This window comes from Periplaneta americana, chromosome 16, assembly GCF_040183065.1.
Source record: "Periplaneta americana isolate PAMFEO1 chromosome 16, P.americana_PAMFEO1_priV1, whole genome shotgun sequence".
Classification (NCBI taxonomy): Eukaryota; Metazoa; Arthropoda; class Insecta; order Blattodea; family Blattidae; genus Periplaneta; species Periplaneta americana.
Window position 1 is genome coordinate 156,432,468 of NC_091132.1, and position 26,546 is coordinate 156,459,013.

General features: G+C 34.8%; 2 protein-coding genes across 6 annotated transcripts; both read right to left on the minus strand.

Moving 5' to 3' along the window:
• Positions 1–679: 679 nt before the first annotated feature.
• On the minus strand, positions 680–13,722 carry LOC138691507 (zinc finger protein 235-like). 4 transcript variants are annotated; one of them, XR_011329892.1, is made up of 5 exons: positions 13,237–13,379; positions 8,834–8,931; positions 8,125–8,262; positions 7,722–7,797; positions 680–1,420 (listed from the first exon to the last, which is right to left on the minus strand). XR_011329892.1 is itself a non-coding variant. In XM_069813482.1 (5 exons), the coding sequence occupies exons 2-5, from the start codon at positions 8,924–8,926 to the stop codon at positions 1,096–1,098; spliced, it is 636 nt and encodes a 211-aa protein (XP_069669583.1). In that variant the 5' UTR covers positions 8,927–8,931; positions 13,237–13,722; the 3' UTR covers positions 680–1,095. The 4 variants fall into 4 exon arrangements, 2 of the variants coding, with proteins under 2 accessions (XP_069669583.1, XP_069669582.1); XM_069813482.1 differs by having other exon boundaries at positions 7,722–7,801; positions 13,237–13,722; XR_011329891.1 differs by lacking the exon at positions 680–1,420 and adding an exon at positions 1,549–4,036.
• Positions 13,723–22,056: 8,334 nt separating this feature from the next.
• Positions 22,057–26,023, minus strand: LOC138691508 (zinc finger protein 235-like). 2 transcript variants are annotated; one of them, XM_069813483.1, is made up of 5 exons: positions 25,862–26,012; positions 25,624–25,721; positions 24,912–25,049; positions 24,506–24,588; positions 22,057–23,654 (listed from the first exon to the last, which is right to left on the minus strand). In XM_069813483.1, the coding sequence occupies exons 2-5, from the start codon at positions 25,714–25,716 to the stop codon at positions 22,667–22,669; spliced, it is 1,302 nt and encodes a 433-aa protein (XP_069669584.1). In that variant the 5' UTR covers positions 25,717–25,721; positions 25,862–26,012; the 3' UTR covers positions 22,057–22,666. The 2 variants fall into 2 exon arrangements, with proteins under 2 accessions (XP_069669584.1, XP_069669586.1); XM_069813485.1 differs by lacking the exon at positions 22,057–23,654 and adding an exon at positions 24,105–24,338 and having other exon boundaries at positions 25,862–26,023.
• Between the last annotated feature and the right edge of the window lie 523 nt (positions 26,024–26,546).

Sequence of the window (26,546 nt, forward strand, 5' to 3'; positions counted from 1 at the left end):
GTATACATTAAATAAAATATTAAAAGATTTTGGGATGGAAATTTCAGCACAAAAATCAAAAGTAATGGCATTTTTAGGACAAGACCCAGTCAGAAGTAAGATAATACACAATAACCAATGCCTCGAACAAGTGCAAAATTTCAATTATCTGGGTTGTGAAATATCTTATCAAAATGAAAAAGATGTGAACAAGAAAATTACCAAATTTACACAAATTCTAGGAATAATGAACAATGCATTAAAAGCTAAATTAGTACAAAAATCTACAAGAATAAAAATATATAATACACTAGTATTACCCACCCTTTTATACGGAAGCGAGATTTGGTCATTAAAGAAAAAAGACATGAACAAAATCAAAGCAAAGGAAATGAAATTTTTGAGGAGGACAGCAGGATATACTCTTTTAGACCGAAAAAGGAATGAAGAAATTTTAGAACAATTAGAAGTAGAGTCAGTAGAAGAAAAAATCAGCAGATACAAATTCAATTGGCTAGATCATGTAAGAAGAATGGAAAATTCAAGAATCCCAAAAATTATGATGCAATATAAACCTAGAGGACATCGTCGACCAGGAAGACCTTTAAGAAGACTGCTAGATGGGGCCGAAACAGGTCTACAGAGGCCTAATTCGTGAAGGATGATGATGATGATGAGTATAAAATAATATCATAACATTAACTATATAATATCATTTTTATTACTGAAAACTATTTTTATTAATAATAATTTAGAGGTTCATATTTAATTATATAATCTCCAATGTTATATTACGGCATTAAAATATGTTTTACAAATAACAGACACTACATCACTTGATTTTTTTGATATTCTTGTTTAAATTTTGAAGTTTTTCGTCCTTATTTCCAAAATTTAAAGAAAATCCTGGCGTGACAAAGAAAATGTGAATACAGGCCCGGAAGTAGCCATTTTCAGTACCTAAGCGCTATCATACAACTTAAATTATCGTATTGGATTTATTCTTCAATCATATTTGTCAATTTTCACATCTTTTCACACTTATTTTCAAAATTACAGGAAAATATAACGTGATAATGAAAATACGACTACAGATCCGGATTCAGGGCACTTTAGTTAACTAGAACAAGTAATTGTAGCAGAAATGTTTTTTTTAATGCATAAATAATAGTAATAAAAATAATGATAATAATAATATCTCAAATGAATTACATCATTCCGGTATGTATGCGTGCATGCCATTGTAGGCAACCTCAATCCAGACAATTCTTTCCACAATAGCGCTGAGGTGTCACTTATAAACCTGTTATCTTGTTGCCGTAAGAGTTTGTCACTGGTACCAACTCTCATTAGTTCCAAAGTCGAAGCTGCGAGAAAGCGCCATCTCTGAACGATACGTGATTCATAGCGGATGTGACGTAGGTACGTATATGTAACAGCTCTGGAATGGAAACGAGTGCAAATTAGAAGATTAAATGCTGGTTCACAATAAACCGGGAACGGAAACGACGAGAACGGAAATATTGTTAAAACGTATTTAAATGTGAGTATTCACAATGAACTATGTGAATGCTCACATTTAAATACATTTATTTTAACAATATTTCCATCCTCGTTGTCGTTTCCGTTCCCGGTTTATGGTGAACCAGCCTTAACTTCAAGGACAACAAAACTGATATCTAAAGATTTTCGTATCACAAGGTGATTGTCCGTAAGTCTTTTAAACTAAAGCTCCAATGCAATCACTTAAATGCCCTTATCTTTCTTTAATATCATTGCACGCGCAAAAATTCTCAGATAAAATCGCTATTAACAGTCAGAGTGAATTTGAATTTTCGGATCTGTGACAGTTCAGAGCTGTGAGTACAAAACAACAGCCATACCCTTCAAATGGAATGGATTCTGGAGTGCTTGTATGCGACCAAGCGTTTCGAAAATAATGAATTACTCGCACGTGTGAACAGATATGGCTCCTGTAATGTTTCTCTCTTGTGTAAGCGTACCTAAATTTTGAAATGACTATGGTCCGCAAGTTTTTCCCAGCCATTCCGCTAGTACGGTTTTTTCCTTGTGGGAATGGATTGCTGAGTTTCTAGACTACTCGACTGTGTATAGATCTTCCCACAAACATCACATTTCACACTTCCCCTATTCAACAAAGTTAAGCCAAAACTTAACAATTCAATCACTTCTCACCAGGAAGTAAGCGTAAACACCATTTTAGATATAGCACAAAAAGACCTTCCACACAAGAACCAACATATGGCTTTTAGCTTATGACTAGCATAGTATACTATATAATTATTTAACCTGGTAGAGATAAGGCCATTGGGCCTACACTTCACTCTTACCAGGGAATTACAACTACAATATTAAGAATACAATTAAAATTATAATTACAATTAAAGTTAAATTTACAATTATAATAAAAGTCAAAGTAATAAAAGATTACCTGATTAACAAAACCTATACTATTATAGAGATTAAGAACAAAGAAAGATTATCTTGCTGAAGTACAAATTAAAGCTAACATAATAAAACAATACAGTGAATAAAGTATAGGATATTTAAATATTTATTATGAAATATAATTATGTACAGGCATGAATGTATATTAAGATGTGCGGGCCATAAAAAACGCATTCCACACACATCCAGCTGAACAGTTTCTCTTATGTATGCATACGTGAATACACATTAAGATATTCCGAGCGCGAAAAATCCATTCCAAACACATCACAACTGAGCAGTTTTTCACGATAAAGCATCTGGAGATTAACTGGACGTCCAAAACACTTCCCACAGAATCACAACTGAATGGCTTCTCTACTTAGTATACGTGAATACACATTGAGATATTTCAAGCGCAAAAATCCCATTCCACAAACTTTAGAACTAAACGGCTTACCACTGGCGTGAAGACGTGAATGCAGATAGAATTTATTCCGGGGTGCAAAATCTTTCCCACACACATCACAACGAAACGGCTTCTCGCCTGAGTGAACACGTGAATGCAGAACGATTTTGCGCGAGAAAAACACTTTGCAGAAACATGACAGATGAATGGCTTCATCATAGTGTGCACGCGGGAATGCCTCCTTAGATTTGAAGAGCTTCGATAAGAGTAGAGACTCAATTCATAAACGAATGACTTTTCGCCAGTGTGTGTGAATACTTATTCAAATGTACGGAGAGCGAAAAACTCTTTCCAAAGACGTCTCAACGGAATGGGTTCACGCCCTACTGTACGCGTGAATGCATATCGAGATATTTCGGGAGCGAAAAATACTTTACACGAACGTCACAACTGAATGGCTTCTGGTCAGTGTGGACCATTGAATGTCTCTTAAGGCTTGAAGAACCTGAAAAGCACTTCCCACACGCGTCACAGGAGAATGGCTTCGCGCCAGTGTGCACGCGTGAATGCCTCTTCAGATGAGCCAATTGTGAAAAACTCTTTCCACAGACATCACAACTGAATGGCTTCTGGTCTGTGTGGACCACTGAATGTCTCTTAAGGCTTGAAGAACGTGAAAAACACTTCCCACACACGTCACAACAGAATGGTTTCGCGCCAGTGTGCACGCGTGAATGCGTCTTGAGATGAGCCAGTTGTGAAAAGCTCTTTCCACAAACGTCACAACAGAATGGCTTCAGGCCTGTGTGCACGCGTGAATGCATGTCGAGATTGGCCAATTGCGAAAAACTCTTTAAACACACATCACAACTGAAAGGCCTCTCGTTTGTGTGCACGCGTGAATGCTTCTTGAGATCGTAGGACTTTGAAAAGCACTTTCCACAAACGTCACAACTGAATGGTTTTTCGCTTGAGTGAACGCGTGAATGCTTTTCCAAATCTCCCCATTGGGAGAAACGCTTTCCACACACAACGCAACTGAATTTCTTGTGACATTTGTGTGCGAGGTAATGGCCTTTGAGTCTTGCAAAGTCGAGACAAGACATTCCGCAAATGTCACAATCGTATTTCTTGCCGTCGTCCTCTTCAGGATTATTTTCGCAGAATTTTGCAACTCTACTACTATGGCTAACTGAAACACTAAAAATTATAAGTGTCATTAGTGGAAAGAATGTCTAGACTTTCAATGAAGAAATATAAGCGCCATCAGCAAAGTAATATAGGAGAAATTGATAATGGACTTTCACCGTCAGTTACTTCTGTACAGCTTATCTTAAAAAAAAGTAAGTAATGATAGTAATAATAATAATCATAACAGTACTAATGATAGTAATAACAATAATTATTCATTTAATTATTAATATTTATGTGCTGAACAGCAGACATTGGACAATAGAACTCTAAGACAGTGATACAATTATTTCAATAAAATAAACAACTATGGCACAAATTAAATAATAATAATAATAATAATAATAATAATAATAACAATAATAATTAGGAAAATATTTGGGGCTAAGCGGGATGAAGTTACAGGAGAATCGAGAAAGTTACACAACACAGAACTGCACGCATTGTATTCTTCACCTGACATAATTAGGAACATTAAATCCAGACGTTTGAGATGGGCAGGGCATGTAGCACGTATGGGCGAATCCAGAAATGCATATAGAGTGTTAGTTGGGAGACCGGAGGGAAAAAGACCTTTAGGGAGGCCGAGACGTAGATGGGAGGATAATATTAAAATGGATTTGAGGGAGGTGGGGTATGATGATAGAGACTGGATTAATCTTGCACAGGATAGGGACCGCTGGCGGGCTTATGTGAGGGCGGCAATGAACCTTCGGGTTCCTTAAAAGCCATTTGTAAGTAAGTAAGTAATAATAATAATAATAATAATAATAATAATAATAATAATAATAATAATAATAATAAATGTAGTACCAATGGTGGTACTGGTAAAGTCATATCTGTAGTATTATCAGCAAATAACAATAATAATAATAATAATAATAATAATAACAATAATAATAATAATAATAATAATAATAATAATAATAAATGTAGTACCAATAGTGGTACTGGTATTAGTCATATCTGTAGGATTATCAGCAAATAACAATAATAATAATAAAAATAATAATAATGTTAACAATAGTACAGATACTTGACGTTTTACATATCGAAAGGGGGGAACACATTTAAGTTAAATTCAAGAGATTCTGTAGGCATCTCGGACCCAGAAACTGCTATCCACTCAGTCACTAATGCTACTCGTCCTGTTTCTATAGAAATATACATCTATCAACAGAACCTCCATCAGGACAAATCACAAGGTAAAATAACCCCATTGAAACGGACCCCCAGCCACTGCCAAATTCTTGGGAACTAGAACGAATATAAAATAGGTAAGGAAGTGTTGGTCCTGTCATTAAGCTGGGAGAAGGCACGTAAGCATTATAATATGGCGAAGCGCATGCAGTCAGATAGACGGAGCTACTGAAAATACGGTACGAAGCTCAACTTACTGATTTTTGCTTAGGGATTTTCATACATTACACGATATTAATAATACAACCTTGGAACATATTTTCTGTTTCAAAAGTCAATTAAAGCATTTATTTTCTCTTTAATGATATAATCTAAAATGCAGCAAAAGGATGACTGAATTAAATCACTAATACAAATAGGAAAATATCATAGTACATTTATGAATATAAAATAAAACAAGAAAAAAATTCTGCTGAAATTAATATAACAATATCATGCAGAAAATATGATTAAAAAAAAGTAGGCTACGTGTTAATTTAAAGCATTACATCCAATCTAATATTACCGGTACTGAACCAATGTTAACAGAACGAATACACAAGTAATGTGTCAATATTTTATCAATAATCGAGAAACGTTCTTCTTACAAAAAGCAAAACCTAAAAGTAAGCTGTTATTTATATAACGTGAGGATTGTCCGACAATCCAGAAAGAACGAGCACTAAATTATAGGTGTACAACTGTGAGTCTTGCAAGTACACAAAATGTCAACAATGCTCTATTTAAGGTTATGATGGAGTGGGGAAGTCATACCATCATAATGTTGCCAGTTTAGTGCAACGCACGCCTTACTCGGATACTGGGGAATGCATATTCATGCAGAGACATACAGAGTGCAGGAGGTCAAAAACACGGCACTATAAGACAAACAAGCATCTGTTCGAAATAAAGCACAACTTTGATTATTTCAGGTGCACAAATTGTCAACAAGGCACTAATTAAGAATATGAAAGAGTGAGGAGGTCAGAGTACTCATGCTGTTAAAGTAGTGCAGATTTAAAACAAAGTGCGGTCTTTTCCCAGCTATGCGCCTTCTCCTGGTTTAACCACAAAAAAAAAAAAAAAAAACACCACATTCTTCTAAGAAAGAAACAGTAAACAGAAATAATAACGTAGTGGAAAAAGGAATGCAGCATAAACGTCGCACGACTGTAGTCCTGAACACAGCAGAGTGATCAGAGAGAACATGAGTTGCAACTTTCTGCCTCAGCACTGATCATCATTGCCTCGGGAAATATCTTCACTACTTTGGAATACTGCCAACACCAACCTGCATCTTATGCAATTCCAAAGAAGACACGGACAGACAACATCTACATCTACATCTACATACATGCCAAGACCAACAAAGGAATTGAGATACTAGAAAGCTATGAGTAAAATGGTGGGTGCAATGGGACAATGATTCCTAAGCAATGTTCTCGCCATCAGATTAATGGTAATAATAAAAAGATAGTAATTATAATAACAATAAAAATAATTGTACCGGTAGTAATAATAATAAAAATAACGTATTTATCTCCATTTTTCTACTTTTAAAATATTAATTGTACAGTCATACAAGCGTCCATGTGTTCGTGAAATTGATTCACGAAAGTACGAAAACTAAAACAAAATATATAGGCCTAACAGTGTGCGTGTGCAGGTATTAGGAAGAAAGTTTGTCAGTGAAGCAAAACTTTATGGATTGTGGCGAAGCAACTGCCATATTCTAAGACATATCCCTTACACGGAATAACTCACCACATGAGTTACTAAAGACCTACCCCCTAGGGAAGACCTTTTCTTTTAATGGGACGTAACATGCTATTCTTATTTTCATTACATTAATGTGCTCATCAACAGACACGGACCAATAATAGCCCAGCACAATAAACACAAGAGTATTACGGAATTAAAAATTGAACAGAATTAAAATTTAAAACAACAAAAATTTACGATAATAATAATAATAATAATAATAATAATAATAATAATAACAACAATATTACTATATCCAAAAATTGAAATGGACACAGGTTTTCTAATTTCTTTGTTATACATCAGGATCTGTGATGGACATGATGCAGAGAAGTAGGACTCACTTCCTTCAAAGCTATACACAAAACCCTACTAGAACTGCCGGACCAGATCTGAGAATACAACAGGAACTATATTTCCTGAGTACATTCCATTAGTCAATGAAAATGCTTAGTGAACTGTTTTCCATTAAATGTGAAAAGTTTAAGGCAAGTCTATGCCTTGGTATTTTCTTTGAAAGCAGCAAAATCAGCTCCACTAGTTGGAAGTTGTAGGAGTGATAAAGTAGCAGTAGGCCAGGTGTTCGTGATAGTGATAGGATATTATATCATTCATGCCATATATGTCCGCAAGGTAAACTGAAGTTTTCACATAAAAAATAATCACGTTGAAATTATAAATATGTTTATGTTGTCACTACTTAAGTAAAGGAGTAAAACCAACAACAAACTAGGGAGTCGTATATTACACTCACCTCTCAGTTAAGACTTCATTCTCTTCCGCTGTTACTTCCAGTTTGACCTCCTTCACTTGATCCAACTCACAAAACTCTTCCTGTAGGAGAAGATTATGTAAAACAGACACACAGCACAATAATACATGAAAAGCAGGCAGTAAAAATGTACAACTCATCCAATCTTTAAAGCAAAGTCAGTAATGGAAAGACTTTGTGTAGAATATGAGCATCCATTTTGACATTACTGGATTACCGACAAGTATGGTAAATGATTCAATAAACTGAACAGTGCTACTAAAACAATTAACTTAAAAATTGGACAGGGTAAAAATTATCACTGGGATGACTGAGGCTAGCTACATCAGCCAATAAATAACAGAGAGACAACTACTGACCAACGCACTTCTTAAACTGCACTCACCTCAACTTCACTCTTCAGCATGGGAAACTCAATTGGCACTGCAGTTTCCTCAAATACTATCTCCGATTTAATGTCATACCTATGATCTATAGATTCAGTTTTTATTTTAGTGACGTTCAAATCTAATAGATTTACTTCCTGCAATATAAAGAACAAAATAATTAAACAAAACAGTATAAAAGTTATTCACGAAAACCTGTGACTATTTATAAACTCCGTCCACATTTTAATTAATACTGATTACAACAAATGCATATCTACCTATTCCAAAACCAATAGTGAAAAAATGTATCTGAAAAGCGTTGTAGCGCAGCATATACGAGTAAAAGAATATATTTATTGTAATTTTGTTGCCAGTATGATCAGAAGGATCCACAACAAAATATAAAGGTCAATATTATTCTAAATAAACTATAATTTATTCAGTTTTAAATTATTTAAATGTCTTTCTAAAAATCCATGCAAGTAAATGAAACGTCAATGTTTTTGTGTATGTAATACATTTCCTGAATGTAAGTATTCACACTATTTTGTGAGTATGTGTGTTTTATGTGAAATAAAATTCCGTTTGTAACTTCACATTCACAATTTTCAACTTTTTTACTTGTGTTTCATCTCTTGGAAAAAAGAACAACTAATTAGAAAGGAATGTGTTTCCTAGTTATAAATGACGCATTTAGAGAATAAATAGTAATTGCTCTCAATATACCTCAGATAAAGGCTTCTTCTCTTCTATATCTGAGATACCACTTGTTTGTATACCTAGTGGGTCGGACCCATGTTCCATCTTGATCACGTCCATTACGACTGAAAGAGAAAGTAAAGTAACATAAGTGAATACGCAGTGTGTGAAATACTCAGATAGACTTACCAGCTTGGCAATGATAAGTCCACATCTGCGTAGTGTGTGTATTTCTGTGCGCCCACCACAACACACAACAGTTACCACACAAATACAAACGAATGTGCACATCTGCACAGATGAGCATGTGATACTAGGAATAAGATACCGTAGTTATCTAACAAATAAAGACTATTATTTCACGATAGTGTTTGTCTCCAAGTTCTATACATGATTTGTTCCAATAGATTCGTTCGGGCGTTTTCAACAAAATGCACATGTCTACTAAATAGTGTCGGACGAGTAAAGTAGGAAATAGACGAAGTGAAAAGAGAAAACAAAGGACATGAAAGACACAGTGTAGAACAATGGAAGATAAGTGTATGAGTCGCTTATATTATGTAAAGTGTAAGAATATTGTGCAGAGGTAGTAAATTAATTAGTGAAGTGATATAAATAGCAAAGTGAGCGAGGTGTATGAATTAGTCATGTTACATGTCAGTAAGGACTAAGAATTAGGAAAGTTAGGAATATAGCATCAGGTGGGGAAGAGATTACGATATATATATATATATATATATATATATATATGAGTATAATAAGTAAGAGATAGAAATGGTATAGGAAAGAATGTATAATGACGATAGAGAGAGAATAAATAGTAAAAAATCGGTAGGAATAAACAAATTAGCTTCGGATAAGTTTCAGAAACGATATACAGTGTGTAATTTCCCAATTGAATTTTGAAAAGTTCCCGCTCATATTGTAGATTGGCGATGGTTTCCTCTTGTTTCACAACTAATGTTTTATAGTCAAAGAGTTCACATGACCAGTTATCACATAGACTAACCTCATCACTAGCACTGTTACTACTTCAATAATGAAATCACATTCTACAACTGTCACAAAATAGTCCCTGACCAACTTTCCTACGACACGCACCACAGCTTCCAATCAAATCACACACCTTAGCACACATGTCACTGAGACTATTATTCTCGAAAACAATTAGGCCTACCTAAGTAAGTAATTTAAACAAATAATATGCATTGCAGTCGATTTAGTGTAGATTAAATGTAAGTAATATGTGAAATAAGTGATATTTTGAGTGATATAAAATATATAAGATGTGATTGATAGAAGATGAAGTGAAGGTGAGGAGATAGGGAGTGTAATTTCGTTTTTATTTCCGAGTAAATTAGATGACGTCATGAGAACCAGTGGTCAATGTAGAGTATCCACCACGAACGAATATTTCACACTTTTATCACTGCCAATGCGCAATAAACCAATTTTCGGCAATCCAGTGTAAAAGACTGCCTACAGATATTTGGAAAGTTTCAGAGAAAATTCACAAATTCAATCTTCTAACACGATATTTTTGTTTTTAAATAATTAAGTAATTTGCTGGGAGACATCCTTAGATATAGACCACTCTTACACTAAACTGGAGTAATTTGAGCTTATTAATCAGATATGATTCTACTTACTGTTTTTTATACGCTCACCTGTTATGTAATTTTTATTTTATACATATTTCATTGTTATTTCCCATCCAAAGATCATTAAGAACGATGAATATTACTTAATATATCCTATCTTTCTTCAAATAGTGTTTATATGCCATGTTAATTTTCATTTGTTGTCATAAATTAACAATGATGCACATGGGAGCAACTTATAAGAAATTATTTTCCTACACAATGCACGCTATGGTCACGTTGTTTTGAAATGATTAATCGAAGATGGTTTGCTCATTGTTTATTACACTCACATTTGTATGTAATTTCTATTCCATACGTTTTTTTTCTATCCCAAGATCATTTAGAATGGTGAATATTATTCATGCTTGTTTCCTGTATTTCTTAAAATAATGTTATGTGGCATGTTAGTTTTTATTCGTCGTTATTTATGTAAAAATGATGCGCCAAAAAAAAAATAATAATAATTTCGTACTCACTCCACATCCTATATATTCACATTTGTTTTTCAGTGATTTATTAAAGAATGTATCGGTATTTAAAAGAGTAATAATTTAGAAACATGTTACATAAATTCATCCTTGTGCCCAAAGAGAATGCTCCATGGACCAAATTGTCGTATTTTGCAGTGGTCGTCAGTACTCGCTGAAATGGGTAATAATATAGGCTAATAATATAATTATGTTGTACGTAGCATTTAGAAACATGTTACATACCGGTATATCATCCTTGTGCCATAAAGAGAATGCTCCCTGGACCAAATTATCGTATTTTGCAGTGGTCGTCAGTACTCGTTGAAATGAGTAATAATATAATACAATTATGTTGTACGTAGCAAGATCGATTATTCAATTGATAGGGTATTTTATGAGGTTGTCATGACGGAGATATCTATTGTCAATTGCTATTATTTCTCAGAAGGCCTTGCCTGATGGGTATATAAGGACCGGCGCTGTTAGGGGTGGAGGTCGGAGTTTGGGATGGCCCACAAGCAACAAGTTATCACACTCTACTATATACAGTCGCGAAGCTCAATATGTAGTAAAAATGCAAACATGGGTAGTTGCCCATCACTAGGATCGCTACTATCGCCTCAGCATCGCAGATCTCTCTCCTAGCAGACGACAAAATATGTTACACTTTCGTTGTCGTGTTCTTTTGGAAAAATTAACACCTTCCTTCCATTATTGAAATATTAAATGCATAAAGTTAATTTATTATTTTAATGAAGTATATTAAATTCCACCATAAACTCGAAGATGCCTGCAAGAAATGTTATATATAATTTTTGTTTGTGCAAAACGAATTGAAATTTACTATAATAGCTTCACTCATTCAATATTATAGCGATAATTAACTATGAAACCAATAAATATTAATTTGCATTTCCCTTTACAACAATAATAATGGAAATATGAATTAATGGAATAACTTACGTGTACCGGTACTTGTAGTGTAGGCTTACGTAGGTAACAAAGTGGGATGAGGTTAAGCAATAATAATCACACCAGAATTGGAAATAAAACGTGGTCAATAATTTTTATTGTAACAGACTTTTTCTACGTCTCTAGTAAAGCAACAAATAAAAATAACAACAAAATTAACAGCTATAATTAAAAACATATCCTATGTAAAAAAAAAGTAGGCCTAAGCAATAATAATCCCACCACAATTGAAAATAAAACATGATAAATAAATTTCATTAAAACAAACTTAATTTTTCTACGTCTTTAGTAAAATAACACATAAAAATAATAACAAAATTAATAGTTACAATTAAAAATATATCCTCTGAAAAAAAAGTAGACCTAACCTTCATTTCTCTGGAAATAGCAGCCTAAGTGACAGAACTTTAACCGGTATCTAATGTCCTTTCGGTTAGACTGGAACATTTCATTGTGAAATTTAAGGATATAATGTATTCTAACAGTCACAAAGAACTTCAAAATTAAGAGTCTTGTTTTTGCACAGCATTCTTGTGGAAACCCAGGAACCTTTCTGAATCTTTCGGAAATCGGAAAAAGGATAACTCTGGCCTCTTTCTCTTACTGTTGCTACAATTTATAGCACTACAAACGTCTCCTCCTTGTCTCATATTATTATTCCAATTATTATATTTTAGCCATTAACATTTTCATTACAACCAATAACGAACATTTCACAAGCATCAATGTGAAATACGCAATGAGCTAGCACTCGATAGAAATACGACATAGTCGAAAGTCTATTGTTTCTAGTTGCTAACCGCTTGGAGCGCTTTATCACGAGATTTGCAAAAAAACACCTCAAGCTTCGCGACTGTATTTAGTAGACTGTGAAGTTATACTAAATATGTTTAGTGTAAAACTGGCCTATATCTCTATAGTGGGTGGGACATTAGTAACATTCACCGAACCGGTTTACGAAATATTCGCTCCTTCGGTATTGTGCACTTGTTCCTTCCTGCGTGATCAGAGTAAAACATTCTCTAACAACATTCAAATACTGCTTATAATTATTAATGTGGAGAGTGGTATTCATAAGACCCAAATTCCATATACAAATACTGTAAAAAGAATGTGAGAATACAACATACAATCGGTTGGCAAGAATCAACTGTGTGTCACAGGAGATAAGTGAAAACATTTGCCGAAATAAAAAAAATACATATCTCTAGTACAAGCCGATATAGAGCACAAAGGATTGAAAGTCATGAAGAAAGTTTGTGGATGTCGTTTACTCCTATCTTTTGCGGAATAAAAGGCAACAGTATATTCCCCACTGTGCACTAAAATATTTACATTTACATACCTGCTTTGGGCCGTAAATCTTAGCACTAGGTAAGACCAAAATTAGCACAGAATAATTAGCTCTACACAGCAAATATAGAGAGGCCTAAAATAATTTTCTAGAAAGAATAACTAAGCTAGCTGGATAGCAAGTCAGAAGTCACATAGAAGACCGTGACACGTAGGTTAATGGATTACCTGTAATGTGAAAAATATAAACTGAATACACAATACCTGCACATGAATTCATCCTGCCTAAGTATTTCCTAAGCCTTTAGGACGATTATCGGGATGAGCCCTAAAAGAAATGGGCCTCGGACGTACATTCCTGTGCCCATTGAGAGTCCGTTAATATTGCAAACAATTTTCGACAAAGATGCACTGGCTTAGCTTCGTACATTACCCTGTTACATGAGCGACATTACCCCACTTTATTCGCAAAGGGGACTTTTTCAGTTCAGACTTACAAATCCAGGTGTTCCTTCTGGGGCTCTTAGGTCAGCCTTCGAACATCACACTTGTCATATGAGCGAGTTTACTGGTCTCCACCGGTACTGTGAAAGCACAAAGTACCTTTCAATGTCCAACTAACACCTTTCGGCGTTTGTTCTTGTGATTCTTAAGGCAACTGCTGTAAAGCCTCCCTCTCCCCCTTTTGTGCTAGCTGTTAGGTTACGTCCATTTCCGGCTTTTCATCTTCAAAATTACTTTCAGTGGAGGAACGAAACCAGAGAGAGAAAAGTGGCTAACAGACTTGGAGATCACATATTCAGTTTTTCTCAGCCCCAAACTCCCTTGCAAGCACACCTTCTCCCGTGTATTTTAAAGCTTTTCCTCCCGTTTCCCCATCTTTCAATCAAATTCGTCCACGGCTGTACAGTATATAAATTCTGCCAAAAACGTGAAGTGTTGCTTTCACATTATTGGCATTCTTGAATCGCATCTCTCTCTCCTTCTAATTAACATGGGAAATGGATGTTTAGGCGAAAGAAAAACTTCTTTTAATAGAATGTCTCTTTAATTTTTCCATTATTATGGCGAAATAGTGTGCTGCATTCGGCTGTAAATCAGGAGTGGATGCACATTCTGAATAAGGAGATTCTTCTGACTGTTTAGTTTTAGTTTAAGTTTTCCATTATCAGTAGAAGCAGAGAATAGTGCATTGAGATACGAATTTGACAGTTTCTGTCTGTTCTTATGCGAAACACAGTCTACAATATATACAGTCACGAAGCTTGAGTTTTGAGGGTGCTAGAAATAATAGATTGTGATGGTTCTATTTTGCATTGCCTGTAATGAGGCGATATTAGCGATCCTAGTGGTGAGCAACGACCTAATGTTTGCATATTTACTACGTATTGAGCTTCGCGACTGTATATACTAGACTGTGAGGGAAAGTTCACAGTTCAAACTTGTTCCACAGGTTTGTGTAATGTTGCAGCACGGTTTAAACCACAGTCACATTTCTCGCATTTTGCTACTCGACTTCTAAAAATGCAACAAGCTTTGAATGTAAATGTGCAAAAATGCGACAACCACATTGGACTTCAGAAACGCAGATGGTAATGGAGAAATTGAAATCAGAGATGTGTTTTAACTAATCGGTTCTGGAGAAACTGAATGTAAATGAAATTCTAATGGCACGGGCAATGTTCAAAAAAATATTGAGCAATAGTTGTTCAGGGATGGATTTCAAAACGTTGGTACAGTTCATGTAACAAGTTAAGTGAACAATTTCTTCTAATTGACTTATATACACTAATTTCATCCCATACTGTAAATTGTGAGCGAGGATTTAGTTGCATAAATCTTGTAAAAACTGTAATTAGAAACCATCTTTCAGTAAAAGGAGTTAGGACTCTGCTAATAATAAATCTTGAAGAGCCTACTGGCAAGGAATTGGAAATGTTTAGAATGCGCATAAAATAACGTATTTTTAATGTGATGTAAATTCTGCAGTAATCGATTCTAAACACATCTACGTCTAATGATTTATTTGCATAACCACATTTAGAGTGGTAAGATGGACTTAAAATAATAAAACTCAAAGAAACAAATTACATATCTTTTTGTTTCTATAATTTATTGTTTATTAATTTAACCTTTTTTTTGTACAATTATTTACAATATTTTACAAGATTTTCGTATTTTGCACAGATATAATTATTCATTTGTGGATTTTTGCGACAATTATTTATTTTCTAGCTTAAAGCCCTTTAGTTGGTGTTGCATTTTCCTACCTTTTAACTGGTGTTGGCGGTATGTGGTACCGCTCGCGGTAAACATCTCTATTATTAAATTATGAACACTCTAAATAACTTCAGAAGATTGAAAAACTGTTTTTTCAAACACTTTAATTACTTTAAAGTCTTTAAAGACATTTACAGAAGTATTACACACCACATTAATGACTAAAAAGTCATTTACAACAGTATTACAAACCATATTAAGGGTTTATTTAGTCTTTCACATTTTTCACACAACTTTTGCACACCTTCTTTGCACGCTGTAGGCATATTGGCTTCTGGCAACACAAACACAGGAAAAATGTCTTTCTTTTCAATTTTGGAGGGCAGAGATAGCAAGTTTTCTTGACCTCTAAACGCTTTGCATAGAATTTTCATTGGCACTTGACCCAGAATCTTATCGTTTCCTCTTGAAAGAAATTACGTGCTCCATGCAGGAAAGTAATTCTGACGAAAGGCTTCTTGACATTTCTAATCTTCTGGTGATATGCAGTATGACCAGAGAATTGGCCAGCTTTTTCATGAAGTCAAAGCGAGTCAGCTTTTCGTTCTTTCTGTAGTTCTGATGCAGTACATAAGCTTTGACGGTGCTCATGTCCATAACATAGGCCATCTATTTGTGCGCCGATTTGAACTGTATATGGAACATTTCTTATCTATGCTGTCCACTCCTCCTTTTGTCAAATTATATAAAGAAATTATCTCTGGTTTGTTGCTTGTAGGGTCGGTTTCTACACTATGATGCATTGATGAGACTAGTATAACTGCTTTGCCTTTCTTAAGAACATGTGAAAGTAAAGTGATGTCTTCCTGGAAGGCGTATATGTCACTACCTACTAGCCTTGATCTATTAGCCAAGAATGAGTTCGGGATTTCCTTTTTGTTCTTTTTTTAGAGTTCCGACATATGTCATACCTCTTTTCTATAATTCTTCTACTAGCTGAATTGAGGAGAACCAATTGTCTGCCGTTATGTTTCTATTAGATTGTTCAATTGGTCTGGCCAGTCTAATTACTGCTTGGGTGGGTATGGCCAGATGTTTCTCTTCCGGACTTAGAGTGTCTCCATCTGAACCTTTCGCAGTGTACAGGTAGGCATTGTAAAAATAACTAGTTCTTGCATCTGTCATGCACATTACTTTCAAACCATACCTTGCAGGTTTTTTTTTTTTTTTTTTTTTTTTTAGGCATATACACTTGAACTTGCATCGTCCTCTGAATGGTATAAGCATTTCATCGACTGTTACATAAGCACCTGGATTGTATGATTGCTGACAATTTTCAACAAACAATGAGAATAGTCTTGAAATTGCTGCCAATCGATCAGTCTTCTGTCTTTCTTGTCTCGTTTTTGTATTGTCAAATCGAAGGCAACTTAGGACAGTAAGGAACCGTTTAATTGACATAGTAGCGCGGAAAATATTGCGACCAGATCCATCTGTTTAGAACAGGCATAGTACACTTTCATGAGATGACTTGAAAATTGAAGTGTAAATGATGATGCCTAAAAATGCTTTCATTTCCATATAGTCTATAGCCTCCCATTGAGCGCGTCTTTCAGCGATAACAACTCGTGCTTTCTCGAATTTCAAGTTTGTCATTTCGAAAATTTCTCCAATAATTTCATCGGTAAATAATAATTTCCACACATCATAGAGTTCAGGACTTTCACCAAGATCCCTTGCCGGACCACGTATGATAGGCAATTTCACCACCATATTGTGCGTCCTCGTTCTTACATTTGTAGGTGGAGGTTCCTTACACCACTTGAAACAGTTCTTTTCATAAAAGAAACTTCCACCTACAGGGCCACTATCAGGGGAGCCTGCTTCATCCTCTTGCTCGTCCTCATCGTCTACCTCTTGCTCCGTTTCAGAATCGTGATCTGATTCCTGCACGTAAACTGAATCACCCCCACTGTCCTCCACGGGTTCGCTGTCATTCATAGCGTCAACTGTTTCGTTGATAAATTCTTCAAATCTGTAGTCATCAGCCATCATTGACGTGGGTAGAGGTTTTCCCGCCATTTCCTACAATACGATATTCGTAAAATATAGCCTACGCATTGTAAACGAATATTTCATAAAATCATAGCATAAAATTACATTAACAGAATACTTGTACACGGAAGCACAGCAATAATGGTGCGTCTGCTAGACAAATTTAAACTTGTCTGCGTGGTATGTCATACCGTCCACACCAACTAAAGGTTAAAGCCTGTGTTACAGTATTACCTTCCAAAATCCTCTGACGTATTTGAGAAGAAGAGTCTCCAGGAGGGGGGGGGGGGGAAGGTAACGAATATAATCATTTTGAGGTCGATTTACGGCTTTAAAATAGTTAACGGTATTACATAGAGTTAGAAGTGTGTGAACAGGCCCATATTGAGCTATAGATTCTCCACACTGCTCTCTCCTAGTTGCTGGTAAATGTCAAGTATGTATTTCCATTACGTTCCTCCAGGGCTATATATGGAGCATTGAGAGTAGCTAAAGCAAATTCAAAATTATGTAGGCTACTAATTTCACTTATACAACCATGAACAGAATGAGATACATAATTAATCAGATTTAACTTCTTTGAATCTGAAAGAGTTGATAACACTGCAGATAAAAGATTATCAAAAATCTTCTGCCAATGAGTCCACACTTTGTTAGCCAAACCAAAATGAGGGTCAGCATGTAGTCTGAGATAGTTTTCCAAAACGAATATAGTTTTTTTTTGTTTAAATTGTAATGAAAATACATAACATATTTGTTCAGACGTTGATCAACAAAATCTCTAGACCTACACATATTTTAAGTAGTATAACTGAGTAATGAACAAGTGAATATAATCAGTTTGCTAAGCAGGCTTACCTCCTTTTTCCCATACATGCTTGTGTATTTCGTATTGTTCAAGTATATTTATATCGGGGCTAGTTCACACAAAGAATATTTACCCTAATGAAATTTGACCCATGGACGATTGATGCACCCGAGAATTCACCCAAACAAATTGACTCAAGAGAAAATTAGAACTAAGAAATTTCACATATACACTATTTATTATTTTATATATCTTTTAAAATGATACTGCAATAATTTAGGTGAAACAAAGTTTCGAATGGTTTACATATCTCCTGAATAATTTTAGGAATATATTTTTGCAAACCGAATCTTGGATGGATTTTTTTCAGATTGAATGTTGTAACCACAGGCACGGAAATATTCAACTACACGTCCTTCGTCTTTGAATTCATCATACTTTTGTGAAATATTTTGTAGCCTTATATTTAAGCTTTTATATTTCCGTTTTCGTGCTTATTTTACTCTTCGTCCTAGATCCAACTCCTGGATCATTCTGCCTACATCGGATTGCTCATTCTTTAAATAATGTATGAGTTTGTATACAGTGGGATGTTTCTTAAAAGCAATGTTCTGGAAGCGGTTGTGCCATGCTTCTGTGTTAATCGTGCGTGGTTCATTTGATCTAGGTGCTTCGAAATGATTCCATAAGTGAGGAGGATATCGAGCTTCTGCAGCACGCAGACGCCCTCTTGCAGTAATTCCAATGTAAGTGGCCTTGAAATATTTGACGAAACCTGTCATCGGTCTGGGCAGGGTCTCGAGAACTGTATGAAAATACGCTGGTACATCTTCGAGAGGAACAAATGCTAAGACAGCAAATCTGGTGGTATAACTGGAAGATGTGGGATAGATTTTGGGTTGGCAGAAAAGTTTCTTTGGCGCCTTTGGTTTATACTTCTTTTTAGGGATTTCCTGAGACGAAAAAACTGAAGCATGTCTGATGGCACCCGCTCCAGTTCACGTTCAATAATCTGAGCTGGAGCCGCTTGATTTAGTGCTGTACATCGATGCACTGCTTCCACCTCTTCATGTGGTGGAGGATGGACATGTTCATCTACTTTATATACTGCACTTCTACATAGGATCCGTTTGGTGCTCCTGTGGTCGCCCGTTTTGCGCCATGGGGTTTCCTTCTGCAAACTCATATTCCTTGGTTCGACTGGAATTTCCGGAGTGAAGGTTGTACATATAATCTTTATGAATGAGTAATATACTTGGAATAATTTCTCCATTGATATCCATTGAAAATGTACACCTTCAAAATAGTCATCTAATCTTAAGAATTATATAATAAAATTGCAACCATGGAAATAAATTTTCAATTGTTAAGAAAGAACTTCAAATATTCATATACCTTAAAACATTTCTCAATACAAAATTTACCACGGAAACGAATTGATAAAAATGTATTTACTATGAAATTAAATAAACTTCATCGCAATGGGTAAATTTCCCGTGAGTGAGGGTGAGAACGAAAATCGTTGGGTCTATTCACTTTCGGGATATATTCCTGGATCAATATTCTTGGGTGAATTTTCTTTTTGGCAAACTTCCATTGTGCGGACTAGCCTGGTTTGAGTACAAGAATAATAATGCCAGTGTGCAACTATTTTGCTACAGGGAATCTGTTTATAGTTTTTAGTTCCCCACTATGGATACTTACAAATCCCATATGTAGTTTCGTTTCATCACAGTCTACTATATACAGTTACGAAGCTTGAGTTTTGAGGGTGCTAGAAACAATAGACTGTGACGGTACTATTTTGCATTGCCTATAATGAGGAGATATTGGCGATCCTAGTGGTGAGCAACTATCTAATGTTTGCATATTTATTACGTATTGAGCTTCGCGAATGTATATACTAGATTGTGGTTTCATTATGTCCAATTTACGATATATATATTTCGAAACTAATGAAAATGTCAAAATATTATTATCATCATCATAATCATTATTATTATTATTATTATTATTATTATTATTATTACTATTATTATTATGTTAAAGCTGGTAATTTAGACACAGTGCAATCGCTAAAATGATATAAAACTATATAAATTAAAAGTTATGAAAGAAGAAAAACTAAATTTCACTTTTTTTGTCTAATAATACTAGGGAAAATTGAAAAAAAAATCACTTGATTTCTAAATTTATTCGAATGCAACTTCTTGAAATTGGTAGGTCTTCAATGTCTCTTTATATTGTGAACAGAAAGTCTCATCAGTAGTGCAATAAAATTATCATGAGGATTTGAAAAACATAAAAATATGGTACCAGGGCAACTTGAACAAAGCAAATTTGGCGCATTATTACTGATGCATAATGAGGGATTCCCCGAACGACATCAAACCGGTGGGTTTCCAGCGATATTTTGAACATCTGAATGGATGTAAGTAATAAACAATAACAATTTATAGCAATTAATACAATATATTATAATGCTTAATAATTAATTTTATAGTCACCAACGTTATATTACGCCATTAAAATATGTTTTAAAAATAACCAGTACGTCATTTGACTTTATTGATATTCTGGTTTAAATTTTGAAGTTTTTCGTCCTTCTTTCAAAAATTTACAGAAACTAATGGCGTGTCAAAGAAAAACTGAATAGAGGCCTGGAATCAGCAAAATGCAATAACTAAAAGCAATAATACAACGTATTTTATCGTATTAAACTTATTTTTTAATCATTAAATTTGTCAATTTCCACATTTTTTATTTTTATTTTCGAAACTACAGAAAATCTAACATGATAATGAAAACATGAATACAAATTCGGAATCAGGACACTTTAGTTAACTAGAATCAGTAAATGTAGCAGAATATTTTTTTTTAAATTGATATCAGTGTACTATTAATAATAATAATAATAATAATAATAATAATAATAATAATAATAATAATAATAATAATAATAATACCATCGCAAATAAATTACTTATCTCCGGTATGTATGCTTGTATGCCATTTTAGGTAACCTGAATCCAGACAATTCTTTCCACAATAGCGCTGAGGTGTAACTTATAAACCTATGATCTTGTTACCGTGAGATGTTTGTCACTGGTTGCAACTATCAATAGTTCCAAAGTCGAAGCTGAGAGAAAGCGCCATCCCTGACCGATACGTGATTCATAGCGGATGTGACTTATGTACTTATATGTGACAGCTGTGGAGTGGAAACGAGTGCAAATCAGAAGATTAAATTGAAGGACAACAAAACTGGGATCTAAAGATTTTCGTGCCAATCACAAGGTTTTTGTCCGTAAGTCTTTGATTCTAAAGTTGCAATGCAATCACTGTAGTTTTCCAAGAATAAATGCCCTTATTTTTCGTAATCTCAGATAAAATCGCTATTACCAGTCAGAGTGAATTTCCGGAACTGTGAGTATAAAACAACAGCCATATCCTACAAATGGAATAGCTTCTGGAATGATTGTACACGAGCAAGCGTTTCAAAAGTAATGCAGTACTCGCAGGTTTGACACATATGATTCCTGAAATGTTTCTCGCTTGTGTTAACGTACCTACATTTTGACATGACTATAATACGCAAGTTTTTCCCAGACTTTGCACTACTACGGTTTTTTGCTTGTGAGTTTGGATTGCTGAGTTTCTAGACCACTCGACTGTGTAAAGATCTTTCCACAAGCATCACTTTTCACACTTCCCCAATCAACAAAGTTAAGCCAAAACTAGACAATTCAATCACTTCTCGCCAGCGTAAACACCATGTGAGATTGAGATACCTCATAGCAGTAAAAGAACTTCCACACAAGATCCAACATATGGCTTTTGGCTTATGAACAGTGTAGTATTCTATATATTTAACCTGGTAAAGATAAGGCCACGAGGCCTTCTCTTCCCCCCCTACCAGGGGATTACATCTACAATATTAACAATAAAACTAAAATTATAATTAGAATTAATGTTAAATTTACAATTACAATAAAAGTCAAAGTACTGAAAGATTACCTGATTAATGAAAGCTAGACAATTTATTATAGAAGTTAAGATCAAAGAAAGATTTTCTCGCTGCGGTACAAATTAAAGCTACGATATAAAATTATATAGTGATTAAAGTACAAGATGTTTAAATATTTATTATGAAATATAATTATGTACACGCATGAATGTATATTAAGATGTGCAGGCCACAAAAGAAAAAAGCATTCCACAAACATCTGAACTGAACAATTTTTCTTATGTTTGCATACGTGAATACATATTCAGATTTTCCAAGCGCGAAAAAATCCATTCCAAACACATCACAATTCAACGGTTTTTCACGAAAAGGATCTGGAGATTAGCCGGACGTGCAAAACACTTCCCACACACATGACAACTGAATGGCTTCTCAATTGTGTTTACGTGAATGCACTTTGAGATATTTCAAGCGCAAAAATCCCTTTCGACAAACTCCACAACTAAACGGCTTCCCGCTTGCGTGAACACGTGAATGCAGATAGAGTTTATTCCGGCGAGAAAAATCTTTTCCACACACATCACAACGAAATGGCTTCTCGCCTGTGTGAGCACGTGAATGCGTAACGAGAGATTCCGCACTAGCTAAACACTTTCCACAGACGTCACAAATGAATGGCTTCATGCCAATGTGCATGAGTGAATGCCTCTTTAGATTAGATGAGCTTTTATAACAGTTGCCACACACGTCACAACTGAATGGCCTCTGACCTGTGTGTACGCGTGAATGCACATTCAAATGTAAGGAGCGCGAAAAACTCTTTCCACAGACGTCACAACTGAATGGTTTCACAGCTGAGTGTACGCGTGAATGCCTATCGAGAGATTTCGGGAGCCAAAAACACTTTCCACAAACGTCGCAACTTAATGGCTTCTTGCCAGTGTGCAGCCCTGAATGCCTTTTAAGACTTGAAGAGGTAGATAAACACTTACCACACACGTCACAACTGAATGGTTTCGCGCCTGTGTGCACGCGTAAATGCCTCTCGAGATGTGCCAAGCGCGAAAAACACTTTCCACAAACATCACAACTGAATGGCCTCTTGTTTCTGTGCACGCGTGAGTGCTTCTTAAGAGAGTTGGAGTTCGAAAAGCAAATTCCACAATCGTCACAACTGAATGGTTTTTCGCTTGAGTGAACGCGTGAATGCTTTTCGAAATCTCCCGATTCGGAAAAACACTTTCCACACACATCGCAATTGAATTGCTTCTGACTTTTGTGTACGAGGTAGTGACGTTTGAGTCTTGCAAAGTCGAGAAAAGACATTCCGCAAATGTCACAATCGTATTTCTTGCCGTAGCTGTCTTCAGGAATATTTTTGCATATTTTTGCAACTCCACTATTATGGCTAACTGCAACACTGATAATTATAAGTGTTATTAGTGGAAAGAATGTGTAAATTTCCAAAAAGGAAATATAATATATACGCCATAAGCAAAATAATATAGGAGACATTGATAATAAACTTTCAACCTTCAGTTACTTCTGTATAGATTAAATAAAAAAAATTAAGTAATAATAGTAATTGTAATAATGATAGCAGCAATAATGATAGTGTAATAATAATAATTATTTATTTATTTATATGTCTGTGCTGGACAACAGACATTGGGCAATAGAAGTCCAAGACAGTGACATAATTAATACAATAAAATAAACAACTATGGCACATAATAAATAATAATAATAATAATAATAATAATAATAGTAAATGTAGTACTAATGGTGTTATTCGTTGTAGTAATATCAGTAGTATTATCAACAAAATAATGAATAAATAAATAATAATAATAATAAAAATGTTGTTAAAAATAGTACAGATTTTTGACGTTTTACATATCGAAAGGGAGGAACACATATAGCAAAATAAATTCAGAAATTCTGCAGGCATCTCATACCCAGAAACTGCTATCCACTAAATCAGTAATGCACCCTGTCTGCTTCTTCAGAAATATAGATCTATCAAGATTCTCCATCAAGACAACTCACAAAGCCAAATAATCTCTTTGCAACGGATCCCAAGTCACTGCCAAAGTCTTGAGAACTAGAATGAATATCATCAAGCTAAGAAAGGTGTTGTCCTGCCATTAATCCGGGAGAAGGTGCATTCGCGATATAACATGAGGAAACTATAAATATTGTTTATGTTGTCATTACTTAAATAAAGTAGTAAAACCGACAAGAAAATAGGGACTCGTATATTACACTCACCTCTCAGTTAAGACTTCATTCTCTTCTGCTATTACTTCCAGTTTGATCTCCTCTTTCACTTGATCCAACTCACAAAACTGTTCCTGTAGCAGAAGATTATGTAAAACAGGCACAGAGCACAATAATACATGAAAATCAGGCAGTAAAAGTGTACAACTCATCCAATCTTTAACGTCAAGTCAGTAATGGAAAGATTTTGTGAAGAATGTGAGCATCCATTTAGACACTAATGGATTACCAGCAAGTACGGTATATGATTCAAATAAACTAAACAGTGCTAGTAAAACAATTAAGTTAAAAATTGGACAGGATAAAAATTATCACTGGGATGACTGTAGCAGCTACATCAGCCAGAAAGTAACAGAGAGAAAACTACCGACCAACACACTTCATAAACTGCACTCACCACAGCTTCACTCTTCAGCATGGGAAAGTCAACTGTCACTATAGATTCCTGAAATACTATCTCCGATTTCATGTCATATCTGTGGTCTATACATTCAGTTTTTATTTTAGTGACGTCCAAATCTAATAAATTTCCTTCCTGCAACATAAAGAACAAAATAATTAGGCAAAACAGTAAAAAAGTGACGAAAACCCGCAACTATTTATAAAGACTGTTCACATTATTATAATGAATACTGATGTCAACAAACGCATAGGTACCTATTCCAAAACCAATAGTAAAGTAGTTTATCTGAAAAACGTTTAACGCAGCATATATGAGTAAAAGAATATACATATTGTATGATATTTTGTTGCCAGAATGATCAGAAGGATCCATAATAAAATATAAAGGTTAATGTTATTCTAAATAAGCTATTATTGATTCAGTTTTACATTATTTAAAAGTTCTTCTAAAAATTCACGAAACTAAGAAAAACTTCAAGGTTTTTGTGTTTGTAATATATTTCCTGAATGCAATTATTCACACCACTTTATGAGTATGTGTGTTTTATGTGAAATAAAATTCCGTTTGCAACTTCACATTCACTATTTTCAACTTTTTTTTAGTTGTGTTTCAATTCGTGGAAAAAGAACAATTAATTACAAAGGAATGCGCTCCCTAGTTATAAATGACGCATTTATTGAATAAATAGTAATTCCTCTCAATATACCTCAGATAAAGGCTTCTTCTCTTCTATTTCAGCAATACCACTTGTCTGTATACCCAGTGGATCGGATCCAGGTTCCATCTTGATCACGTCCATTACGACTGAAAAAGGAAATTAAGTAACATAAGTTAATATGCAGAATGTGAAATATTCAGATAGACTAACTAGCTTGGCAATAATAAGTCCACATCTGCCTAATGTGTGTATTTCTGTGCGGAATACAATGCAACAGTATATTTACATTTACATATCTGCCTTGGGCCGTAAATCTTAAGCACTAGTTAAGGCCAAAATTAGCAGAGAATAATTATCTCTATACAGCAAAGTTATATACAGTAAATTAATTTTCTGGAAAGGATAATCATGATAGTTGGATAGCGATGAACATAGAAGACCGTGACAAAAAAGTTTCTGGATTAGCTACGCCCAACGAGTTAGATACTAGTATCTAACTCGTTGGCTACGCCACTCATCGAGTTAGAAGTCTTCTCTTTCTATCTCGTTGACGCCACTGCCATCGTGATCTAGACAAGGCCGTAATGCAGGATGTGTGACGTCACTCGATGGGTCGGGCTTTTCTATTTGAGCATACGGAGCTGAGTGAAATATATTACTTTAATGCGTGTCGGTGCTCAATTTTATTTAGTGTAATGTGCGTATAAGATACGTTCACTTCTTACTGCATAATGTTGCAGAAATAATTACAAAACTGTGTTATTTTAATGTGAACGGAGTTTTACATGTTAACATAACCTGTTTGCATCAACATTTTAAGTTTGGAATGGAAGCTATTTTGAGATTTAATAAAGAAGAATTATTTATATTGTGATTTTAATTTGGCACATCTATCTTCCTTAATTGTAGGTAGAAAATTTACCACAGTCCCTTCTATGAAATTTGTCTAGGTACGTACGGTTGTGTGTTAC

Bases quoted from the DNA above. Each gene is read 5' to 3' on its own strand.
- LOC138691508 (XM_069813483.1), bottom strand. From the start codon at position 25,716: ATGGACGTGATCAAGATGGAACCTGGATCCGATCCACTGGGTATACAG. The intron at 24,589-24,911 runs GTGAGTGCAGTT...CTTCTGCTACAG, and splicing joins TGCTGAAGAGTGAAGCTGTG to GAACAGTTTTGTGAGTTGGA. The intron at 23,655-24,505 runs GTGAGTGTAATA...TATAATTATCAG, and splicing joins AATGAAGTCTTAACTGAGAG to TGTTGCAGTTAGCCATAATA.
- LOC138691507 (XM_069813481.1), bottom strand. From the start codon at position 8,926: ATGGACGTGATCAAGATGGAACATGGGTCCGACCCACTAGGTATACAA. The intron at 8,263-8,833 runs GTATATTGAGAG...TTTATATTGCAG, and splicing joins AGAAGAAGCCTTTATCTGAG to GAAGTAAATCTATTAGATTT. The intron at 7,802-8,124 runs GTGAGTGCAGTT...CTTCTCCTACAG, and splicing joins TGCTGAAGAGTGAAGTTGAG to GAAGAGTTTTGTGAGTTGGA.